The sequence below is a fragment of the Schistocerca piceifrons genome, chromosome 2 (assembly GCF_021461385.2).
Source record: "Schistocerca piceifrons isolate TAMUIC-IGC-003096 chromosome 2, iqSchPice1.1, whole genome shotgun sequence".
Taxonomy (NCBI): Eukaryota; Metazoa; Arthropoda; class Insecta; order Orthoptera; family Acrididae; genus Schistocerca; species Schistocerca piceifrons.
Genome location: NC_060139.1, coordinates 840,137,390 through 840,149,513, shown reverse-complemented (window position 1 = coordinate 840,149,513; position 12,124 = coordinate 840,137,390). Strand labels below are relative to the sequence as shown.

Here is a 12,124-nt window from a genome sequence, read left to right as displayed (position 1 = left end):
CTGACGAGTACAAAGCTGCATTTGTTACTAGCAAGAGATGGTGGATCCCGTAATCCTTTCGTTATTGTGTTGTCTGAACTACGAAGGGGTTGGATTATCCTTGTATATCCAGTCTAGGGTTGTCGAAATACCAAATTATTCTCAGTAATTGTCGGTGCCGAAGAGTCACTCTGAGATTCCAAAGGTCTCTGGTTCGATCCTTGGCCAGTCCTAGGAGTTTTGTGTGTCACTTTCTAACTTTGGCAATGTTTATTAATGCGAAAAAAAAACTATGGACCCCACTCCCACCCTCATAACCGGCTGGGTAAGTCAATTCAGTTACCGAAGGAAGGCAACAGCGCACCACCTCGAATAGAAACATGCCTAGTGAAGCACTATGGTGTTCAAGCCAACTTTCGGGTTAATGAAAGCAATATTGATTACCTGCGTCTATAATGTATTCGCTTACTCTGACCTTATTCTGCCCCTATAATTTCTGCTCGTCTTCAACTCCCTGAAATCTTAATGCCTGGTCAGCTGTTCTTGTACGCCATAGCAAATCTACCCTTAATCTGCTCTTTATCCCAATGTGCTTGCATGTATTACCTGTTCGGATGCACTTTGTTTCCCTGTAATAGCTTTAAGAGTTACAAGAAACGCACTTCGTTGAATAGCTGCTGCCGTGTTAGCGGTGTAACAGTGCATTTGCTGTTACACACACACACACACACACACACACACACACACACACACACACACGGAAACACGCGTAGTTACGTCACAGGGTCCTTTGTGCTCCAGTTCCTGGTTCTTTCTCCTGCGCGTCCTTCAGAACGGCCCACTCTCACCGTCTTTCGTCAGTCAGGGACGCCACAGTGCCGGCCAGCTTAATGACATGTAAAGTGACACAGCCCATTTCAGTTTTTTAAATTTGCGTTTGGGAGCACACTGCCCATCCATCAACTTAAATTGAACACTCTTACTAACAATATAAACAATGCTTATTGTAATACGACATGTTTCACCCTATAACAAATGTGCACATTAATACATATCTACTAGTATTTGTTAATGCAGTTGGAGCTGAGTGCTGTTCTGATTGTTTAGTAGTATCCAGCTTACTGCTGCACTTTCTGTAAATAGTTAAAACTGTAATAGCATTAATTTTCAAAAGTTATATGCTAGGTGACAATTATTGAACTATATGAAATAAAATCGTCATAACTTCTGAACGGTTTGCGTCAGGGTTTTCAAGCTGCTCGGTTGGCTGCGGGGTATGATGGGAATTGTACGGTGTGTTTTAGCGACGGAGCCCACTTTCATTTGGATGCGTTCGTCAATAAGCATAATTGGCATGTTTCGGGGACTGAGAATCCACATTTCGCTATCGAGAAGTCTCTTCATTCGTAACGGGTGACTGTGTGGTGTGCAATGTCCAGTCACGGAATAATAATAATTCCATGATGGCACGTTGACAACCAAACGGTACGTGAAGGTTTTGGAAAAGATTTCATCCGCATTATCCAAAGTGAGCCTGATTTCGACGAGATGTAGTTCATGCAATACGGAGCTCGACCCCATCGAAGCGGGAGAGTGTTTGATGTTCTGGAGGAACTCTTTGTAGACCGCATTCTGGCTCTGGGGTACCCAGAGGCCACTGGCGTGGGCCTCGATTGGCCGGCATATTTTCTGGATAAGAACAGATGCGACTTGCTTTTGTGGGTCAGTATTAAAGACAAGGTGTAAGCAGAAACCCCAAAACCATTGTTGAGCTGAAAACAGCCATTCAGGAAGTCATCTACAGCATCGATGTTTCGACACTGCAGTGTGGCATGCAGAATTTCGCTATTCTTCTGCGCGACATCATCGCCAATGACGACAGGCATATCGAAGATGTCGTAAGCTAAATCTGAATATCTGTAGTGACACCTAAATGTTGAATAAAGTGTGTGCATGCCATAGTTTGTAACTAATTTACATTTTTCACATAGTTCAATAATTGTCGCCTTGTATGTGATGTCTAGAACCCAAAAACCTTATCCAATTACAGAAACACCATACACATAAGATGTGCGTCACAAACTGTTACCTTGTTAAGAGGTAAATTGCAATTTTTTTCCAGCAGTTCCAGACGATATCTGTATAATCATTTCTGTTTATGATCGTACTTGGATAAGTTAGTACTAACATTGCAAAACTAGAACTATAAAGTCTTTCCGGACTTTCTTTTTTTTCTGTTTCTATTCAACGCGTCGTATTCTGATATTCTGCCACCAAGATTGCGAACGAAAAAATAGATAAGAAACGTAATACAGTATTCCTGTTTTCGGGGACACTTAAATAATTATCAATTGGAGGAATTGTGGAGACGTCACTAATCCATATCCCACGTCGCCGACCTTATAAAAGTATATTTGCCGCAGTCTGCGTGGTTACGGTTGTTTACTCTCGCTTCTGGTTTGTTTTATGCGGGCACAAATAAACGTTGTCAAGTAACGGAGCAGTTATTTTATGTGGATAATAGCAACCTCCAGTGGCGCTGAACTATTACAGACGTCACTAGCGTAAACTACCTACCTCCCAAGAGCCATTCACTGCGTTAATGCCGGCAAAAGTACTACAGGAAACAGTAAAACAATGCGAAGTCCAGACGCCGAAACAGCTTTCCATGATGTAAAGAAACATCACTGGCAACGCTGATGGGATACCCAAGACAGGGCGCCCCTTTGGCGCTGAAGGTAGATGCGAGTAAAGTAGCAGTGGGAGCAGCTGTGCAACAAGTTAATGGCAAATGCCAGCCGAACACATTATTCTCTAAGAACTTGATTCAACAGCAGCAAAAATGTAGTGCTGTTGACCTCGAGTTGCTTGCTGTTTACGTAATTATCAAGAATTTTCGCCCACTTGCCGAATGGAGACACTTTACGATTTTCACGGACCACAAGCCGCTGGGGGTGCAATCTTCGAGCGAGACACAGACCTCATCAATTCACCGCGTCAGTGGAGACAGGTCCAGAATATAGCACAGTTCACAGCTGATGTTCGTCTCATAGCAGGAAAAGACAACATGGTCGCAGACTGCCTGTGTCGGAAGTGTGCCAGTTTGAACTCCATTCATTGGACGGAGTAACAAGACGATCCTCTTTCGGGCCGTCTTACACAGGAGCAGCGTTGAAACTCAGATGTGTGTCAGCCCCGGGATTTGGTGTGCCGCAGCGAAAGGGAAGCAGCGACCGTAAATACCAAAACAATATTGTCGTGAAGTTTTCGACGCACTGCATAACCTAACGCACTCACGAATCCGACCCACAGCCAAGTTAGTTTAAGCCAAAGTCGTGCGGCCCGGAGTGCAAAAAGATTGTCGCGCATGGGCACGTGCATATGTGACGTGCCAGTAAAATAAGAATGCCAGGCATGTCTTGGCACCTGTTGCTCACTTCTCGATGCCGTCGGCAAGATTTTCACATATACATGCGGACATTGTAGGGTCGCTGCTGTGTTAAGTGGATAACGTTATTTTGATTTCCCGCGCACTGATTTATCGCGTGCTGCTGAGGACCCAGGAGAAATAATAATGCCATCATCCGTGCATTCGGTTGTCACTGAGCTATGGTCGCAGGTCGCACAACTGAGCATCAGAAGGAGGCACATTCAGCCTACCTGTCAGGCATAGAGTTCGGAGAGTGTTCGTGCACAAAGACCACGAAAAGACGTCCCACGTGTGACTCGTTTCGCCGCACTTAGGACCCCACAGGGTAATCGCAAGAAGAAATTACAATTTCAGAATAGGAAAGGGACGTTCTCAGTAGAGCGGCTCAAACTTACGTACACAAATGACGGTTCACTCCTTACTGGGTCCACAACATCGCACTCCAACGTGGAGACCGACGTTTCTGCAGACAGTTCCTATCGATGAATCCTTGGCAGCAGAAGGGGAAGGCGAAGCGACAACCGCACAACAGAAGAAACCCATGCCTGCACCAGCCGTTTTCGCGAAAATGAACAGAGAAATAAAGTGTAAGTTCTACCATACATGGGGGCGCCGGCCTTTTTTTCAGTCTTTTCTTCTTTTTTCTTAAGGGGAGGAGGGGTTGATGTGCTAAAGACTGTAGGCGCATAACTTCCTTTTCTTGTGATCCCCAACAGCTTCGTGGAACTTACTCAGAAAGCTGTCAGATAATCACTAAACGTGCTTCCATATACGAGTAGACCAGGCTGAGTAACACAGCTTTTCTAGGAATTACATCTATTTCTCGACAATAGTTTCCAATCAGATAACCAAAACCGTAAAACTGACTGTACATTATATACGAACACAGATTCCGCGTATAAGAACTACATTTCTACAGGATGTTGCCAATTACCTATAGAAGAATACATCAATATTTGTGAAGGTTGCAAGACCAAGGGGAAGCGTGTGACTGAAATGGGCTCTATATTGTAGATCGGGAACGTGATATGACACAAATGATTAAGGTTAAAAAAACTGTGTTTGATCACTGGTTTCAAATATTTGGTGCAACGTGGAAACTCCCACGTGCTGCTATCAGAATTTCTAAAATCGTGGCCTAAAATCAGTGACAGCCTGGATATGTTCATGCGTAATCTCCTTTCACTCGGTTTGCGGCTTTTGCAGATGTTACTGTATTTGGAAGTGAAAATTCTTTTCTCTACAGTCTTTCCAGCTGGCTTTGAGCGGTCAAGCCAACGTTTTTCAACATCGTTAATAATTAGATATTTTTTGTGCCATATTCAAAATACAAAATATTTTGGTGTACTTATACTCATCCCTTTGCATTTTGTTACATTTGGCGTAAGCTGCCTTGTTTGAATAGTACTATTTTCTTTTTGTAGCTAAATCGTAAAATTCCTTAAAGAAAATTGTATCAGAATGACTGCGTTTACAACCCACCGATAATTTGTGATACAAAGCGGTAATGGACAAATTAGGCATCAGAAGCTCGAATGAAGTTCAAAGTGTTCTAGTATGTACTGGCTGCTAATTGGTAGTTCCTCAGTTTGTCTCTTCTACATGACTACTCTGCAATTCACATTTAAGTGCTTGGCAGAGGGTTCGTCGAACCATAATCATACTATCTCTCTACCATTCCACTCCCGAACAGCGCGCGGGAAAAAAGAACACCTAAACCTTTCTGTTCGAGCTCTGATTTCTCTTATTTTATTTTGATGATCATTCCTACCTATGTAGGTTGGGCTCAACGAAATATTTTCGCATTCGGAAGAGAAAGTTGGTGACTGAAATTTCGTAAGTAGATCTCGCCGCGACGAAAAACGTCTTTGCTTTAATGACTTCCATCCCAATTCGCGTATCATATCTGCCACACTCTCTCCCCTACTACGTGATAATACAAAACGAGCTGCCCTTTTTTGCACCCTTTCGATGTCCTCCGACAATCCCATGTCTCTTGGTGACATGTAAGATCGCCCCCCTCTCACCGTCCTCCTTCCTCATCACTCCCACGAACTCTCATATTAACTGCCAATATCTAAAAACGCAGACGAGATTTTTGTTCGGAACCGAAATACGAAAATAGTTGTAACTGAACAGAAGATCGCCCATAAAATAGAGGCCTCTTCAGAGGTACAAATCACCTAATTCGAAAATGTAGAATTCAAACGGATAGAATAACGTAGTATGGGAACTTGTATACTATATGTTATCCACTTAAAATAACCATTCAGTTATTTAACATATAACATTTACGAGTATTTGCAAGAACGTACATATTGCCTGGTGTGTGGTGCAAGACATACAGTGAAACTGCAGTTGTTTTACATTCACAAATAGTGCTCCGAAATATCACATTACGAGTCTCCTTAATTACGTTATTTTGCCATTTTGATTTTTGTAATATATATACAGGGTGTTACAAAAAGGTACGACCAGACTTTCAGGAAACATTCCTCACACACAAAGAAAGAAAATGTGTTATGTGGACATGTGGCCGGAAACGCTTACTTTCCATGTTAGAGCTCATTTTATTACTTCTCTTCAAATCACATTAATCATGGAATGGAAACACACAGCAACAGAACGTACCAGCGTGACTTCAAACACTTTGTTACAGGAAATGTTCAAAATATCCTCCGTTAGCGAGGATACAAGCATCCACCCTCCGTCGCATGGAATCCCTGATGCGCTGATGCAGCCCTGGAGAATGGCGTATTGTATCAAAGCCGTCCACAATACGAGCACGAAGTGTCTCTACATTTGGTACCGGGGTTGCGTAGACAAGAGCTTTCAAATGCCCCCACAAATGAAAGTCAAGAGGGTTGAGGTCAGGAGAGCGTGGAGGCCATGGAATTGGTCCGCCTCTACCAATCCATCGGCCACCGAATCTGTTGTTGAGAAGCGTACGAACACTTCGATTGAAATGTGCAGGAGCTCCATCGTGCATGAACCACATGTTGTGTCGTACTTGTAAAGGCACATGTTCTAGCAGCACAGGTAGAGTATCCTGTATGAAATCATGATAACGTGCTCCATTGAGCATAGGTGGAAGAACATGGGGCCCAATCAAGACATCACCAACAATGCCTGCCCAAACGTAAAGCAACGAGTCGCATGTCAACACAAGCACCGAAGTTAACATCACCTTCCTTCAATTGGGCCAACTGGCGGTGAATCGAGGAGGTACAGTACATACTGACGAAACTAAAATTAGCTCTAACATGGAAATTAAGCGTTTCCGGACACATGTCCACATAACATCTTTTCTTTATTTGTGTGTGAGGAATGTTTCCTGAAAGTTTGGCCGTATCTTTTTGTAACACCCTGTATATAAATAAGGTACTAAGAGTGTTTTGCTCGTGAAGACTCCTGCACTCCCCTCCCCCATATCTCTTTCTCGCATCTTCATCTACCCGCTACACAACCGGTATTTTTCGTTATGCTGAAGACTGCTGACTGGTCGTGGCTGTGCTAGTTCTTATTCTTCTCCTGCTTGCCTCCCCCTCCCTCCCACCTTCCTTCCTCACCCTTTCTCCAGCGGCACCAAAAAACGAAATGTAGATACAAGGTGTGAAGTTCTATATGTGAAATGTACATGTCCGTTGTTCGTAGTACGAAGGAACAAATCCGTCTTTGTTGGGAACTGCAAATGCATTACCTTATTAATTGCAACTAAGACATGGTTCTGAGAGATGCCGAAAACTTTACGATAGGCTCATTCTGCGTGCTTTCTACTCTGCGGCGGTTTTTTGAAGTGGCAATGTGTCCTTCATCTCAGCAATTTTCTCCCTTCTGCCTGTACAATATAACCTGCCCCTGGATCTAAAATGAATTCAGAACTGTATGACCTGGTGCTGGCCATATTAGTCTGTGTCGGCCGTGGTGGTCTCGCGGTTCTAGGCGCGCAGTCCGGAACCGCGCGACTGCTACGGTCGCAGGTTCGAATCCTGCCTCGGGCATGGGTGTGTGTGATGTCCTTAGGTTAGTTAGGTTTAAGTAGTTCTAAGTTCTAGGGGACTGATGACCACAGATGTTAAGTCCCATAGTGCTCAGAGCCGTATTAGTCTGTGAAGATCTTAAAAGTAGAACTCATTGACATAGTAACCATTAATATTTTATTAAAATAAGATTACAACAATCTTGACATAACTTAGCCATCGGAACAAGTGTTTACTAATCGTAATGATGTTATAGACCTTCACTTGCTCTTGTAATCCGGTAAACATTTTGTATCGGCCCTAGTCTATATAAATTGCAAACTGTAGTCATTGGCTACCATCATAACCATTTCGTTAAATAAACGCCTTGATGGGTGATATAGTGATTTAGGATTCAGACTCGTACTTAAAGAGAAGTGAGGTTCAAGTCTCCTTCAGATCAGTATTTCCCTAAACCACTGCATGAGGTGTTTGGGATGGAGCCTTCAACAGGGCCATTGACAGTTCTCCTCCAGCTACTAGTCCTTTTTCTGTAACTGATACGTAGTTCTGTTTCTAATAACCTTGGTGAGGACATGACGGTAAGCACTTAAAATGCCTTCCTTCCTCTAGATAGTACTACTAATTTGCTAAATAGACGACGCTTATCGCGCGACAAGAATCCTTATTATTTTCTTCAATGTTTTGTAACACCTGATGTGCCATGTTCAATTTTCGACATTGTTCCACTCTTGCGGAAGTATCTGTATCTTGCCCCTTTGTTCAGAAGATAGAACGTTATTCTTTGTTGCTAAGTTACTCTTAATCAGACTGCCGGAAAGTGGTATTCTATCCCTTTTTAGATGATATGGTAATTGTACAAGTTCGTACAGACTGAACTCACGTCACTGGGTTCATCATAACACACGAGTTATACAGCGGAGTTTGGTTGCTGCTGCAGCCGGGAATATTTTTCAAGGACGTCAGCGAATGTGGCTCAGCAGTGGATTGGAACACGGCGGCATCTAAGTGTGTGGTTGGAGGACTTCGCGCAAGAAATCACTTGTGCATGAAAAATCTAGATTTATTTACTATGGGAGAAAACAGTGTAAATACTCAGATGTGCATCGATCATGATAGGCAAATAGGCTTTAGACACTGCCTCCTCTGCTCTCCTATATGTTAGTCCACTAGTCACTTTACAGATGCTTCTTTTCCTCAGACAAATCTATTTAGTCCGTTTTTCGGTAGTGCAGCTAGTTTCAGTGATAGCAGTTTTCCCAATGGTAAACTGAGAGTATTTAGTACATGCTATGCTTGGGACGTTACCAGGGAAGTATTAGCAGCCTTGTCCTGTGGATAACAGGAAAGAGTGAGAGACTTTTGCGTGTCCAGCTTAATTTCAGAAACGAGCAGATATTGAATTCAAAAGGGCTGAGAGTTTCCGTTTGTTCTTGCCTCTAGAATTATTGAGGAAAGCGATAGATCTTCAGGTGACCGGCTTGTAATTAACTTTTGAAATAACTTATGATTCCTCTCTGCACCGCCACTTGATTAAACTAACTCTATACTTATATGCTTTAAAGTTCGTGTATCTTTTAATTGGCTGGTGGAACATGGCACACTAGGAGCGAATGTTGTACTAGAATGCACATAATTTTGGGAGTGTGGCAATGACAGTGAAGATCTATTCTACATTAGCTAACAACATCACTAGCACACTAAATGATCCGATTATGCGAGAATTTGCGAGGAGGTAACACAAAGATATTAACGTACATAAACTATTGAGAACTCCATGAATATAAAAAAAGAAAAAAAAATTTAACTGAATTCTCTGTAGGTGCTTGGCAGAAACAATAATGTTACAAAGGAAACACTTGAAGAAAAGTTGTGATAATGTGCAGCGTTTGGCCACTGGTCGTAAATGCAACATGTGTAAGTCAGCTTGATGAGCAAGAATAGGTGAAACGACTATTGCTAGATCACCTGTTCAGCACAGTGGGACTGTGGAGAATGTAAGTAGCTTGCTTCCATCGGCAGTAGGCAGATGTGAATTATTATTATTATTATTGAAACTTCCTGGCAGATTAAAACTGTGTGCCGGACCGAGACTCGAACTCGGGACCTTTGCCTTTCGCGGGCAAGTGCTCTACCAACTGAGCTACCCAAGCACGACTCACGCCCCGTCCTCACAGCTTTACTTCTGCCAGTACCTCGTTTCCTACCTTCCAAACTTATTATTATTATTATTATTATTATTATTATTATTAAGAAAGGCGCCTTAGTAAATTATGAATTAGTAAAGCTTTAAATTGTTCTGAAGAGGTACGTGGCTCGTGTGGACTCTATGCAATGAAGAGCTAAGTAAGCAGTAAAGAAATTAGTAAGAGAGATCTTTCTTGTAGGATCAGTGGAATATCTGCGACAGGAGCTGTAAGTGGTTCGTGCAGTGCTGTATTCACTGTGTATCGCAGTTCGCAGTGTTGTCTTTCCTCCATATTCAAATCGTATACGATATTTCAAGCTTACTCCAGTGACGGTTAACAAACGAAAGGAATACTCGTAAATATCAGGTTGTATCCTCAGATGAAATTAAGTTAAACTGGTGACATTAGTTGGTAAACAGGTGTATGCAGTAGAGATGGTTGCTGTATCTGTTCGCGAATCATTTTAGGCTCGTAAATCGCGGGTGGCCCTGTCGGAAGGTTGTTGACAGTTGTGCATGCCGGCACAGCCGCGCAGTGAGAGCGTCGTACTCACCCAAGGCGGCGGCCGCGAGCAGCGCGGCCAATTGTAACCAGAGGCCGCGTCCGTACATGGCCGGCGGGGACTGAGTTGTGGCTGCGTGCAAGCTCCAGCCGCCTTCCCAACAGACACTCACTCACTGGCCGAGCCGGCGTCAGCTGCTCGTAGCCTCACCCGCCCCGCCTTGGCTTGCGTTGCCTTGTCCTGCCTTGCCTTGCCTTACCTTGCTGTGAAAGTGAAATCGAACCCCACTCCCGTCTGGCTCCGGTCTGAGCTGCCCGGAGGTCCGGTCCACCTTCTGGCCGCATAGACTGTATTCAACTCGGCTTATTGCGTTCAACCTTAAATACAGGCGTTCTAGGCTATTAGGTTGTTTTTGAATCTCGCTAAGAAGATATGCCCTATGTCAGTGAGATTGAATTCCGGACCGAGCGACATTATGCAGTGGCTAATACACTGCAATCATATTCCGCTACAGTCAGGCTTCACATCGCCCTGTTCACCGTGATTTAAGTTTACGCAATTTTTCTTAACCACTTAAGGTGAGTGTCCTTCGCATCTAATTACACAACTAACAAATTGTATCGTTAAGTTTCCCACGTCAGTGGGACGTTCTCTTTATTGTCTTCCTCAAGAATGGAACTGTTTGCCAGTGCATGAAATGTGAGTAGTAGGCGTTTCTTCTTCGTCACTCGTAGTTTCTGGTGCCGCCAGTGCGCTGAAAACAGTTTGCAATATCACATCGGCAAACAGCTCTTCTTCGATGGCTACATTTTTGTCAATTTCGATTCATATATGAACTACTTCTTCTGAAAACACATTCAGTTTATTACTAGATGCAGACGTTTTTCGAAGGCGTCGGGTTGTACAGCCAGGCGCACCGAGCTAAAAATAAAGGAAAATTCTTATGCCTGCCGGACTATCAGCTCTGCCGGACTACAGAGTGCTGGATTATCGCGGTCTTCCTATATTAGAGTAAAAGTGAATACTGTTACAAATTGAAGAGGACCAGCACCGCCTTAACGGCCCTTGGATAATCTGTGTTCTAGAAATATCTGCCACACACATTTTGTTTGCAATTAATACTCACAGAAAGCTTCAGCTTTGATAATTGCGCTGATAACCGCGCAGTTGAGCGCCCCACAAACCGATCTTTGACAATTTTAGCCTTCGTTAGGCGTATAACGTGTGGTTATGTGACAATGAATGGATTTCACAGTACAAATCCAGAGGTCCGTCGCTCAATCCTCGGCTAGCACTTTTTCCACCAATTAATTCTGATAAGACACAAACATTTTAACATGAAGGTAGGATTTTGTAATGTAATATCAAATCCTAGAGCAAATTCGCTTCTGTCAGCAAGAGGAGTGAATGTATAGTTGGCGTTCGGAGTGTACTGTAGCCATATTATCCTATAAGTTATGTCGTTTAGTATTGAGGAATAGCATTTGAAAATTAAAAACTAGTCGCAAGGAGAAATAACTTCAGCAAATCTGCATTCATTTGCATATTGCGATCTCCAGACGCATACCTTAGAAAATCTAACGCCATGGCTTACTCCGGATTTGTCCGTTCTAATGGCAGCAGCAAACTGAAAGCTGTAATAGCCCAGAGAAATTAATAACTAACGCCAAGAAAAATGCTACTTAACGTTCTAGCCGTCGGCAATGTATAATAAAAGAAAGTGCATCCGTCACATATTTGATTAATTTTTAACTCTATTCGCAAAAACTTTAGTTTGCAGATACTGGAAAATTTGTGCCTCTGCATTATTTCCGAAAGTTTTGTGTTGTTTCTGAACGCTCAGTAGACGCATGTAAGATTCACATTTCATAGCAATTAAATCTTGTCCCACCTCCAGTTGCTGTGTGGTGCGCTCCTTCAGTGTCCTCCAACCAAACGAGATGGCACAGCGATTAAGACACTGGACTGTGATTTAGGAGGAGCGGGGTTCAAGTCCCCATCTTGTTGTATTGATTTAAATTTTCTGTAGAATAGTTTTTTTGGA

At 43.1% G+C, this 12,124-nt stretch overlaps 2 protein-coding genes across 4 annotated transcripts in view; one reads left to right on the top strand and one right to left on the bottom strand.

Annotated features, from left to right (window-relative positions):
* Positions 1 to 10,262, bottom strand: part of LOC124776870 (actin cytoskeleton-regulatory complex protein PAN1-like) — an 88,701-nt gene extending 78,439 nt beyond the window's left edge. Inside the window, exon 1 of the mRNA XM_047252050.1 lies at positions 10,132 to 10,262. Coding sequence (XP_047108006.1) covers positions 10,132 to 10,189 — 58 coding nt within the window. The 5' untranslated portion in view covers positions 10,190 to 10,262. The remainder of the gene's footprint in view (positions 1 to 10,131) is intronic.
* Positions 1 to 12,124, top strand: part of LOC124776868 (RING finger protein 17) — a 529,150-nt gene that overhangs the window by 139,298 nt on the left and 377,728 nt on the right. The gene's annotated exons all lie outside the window — the stretch shown is intronic.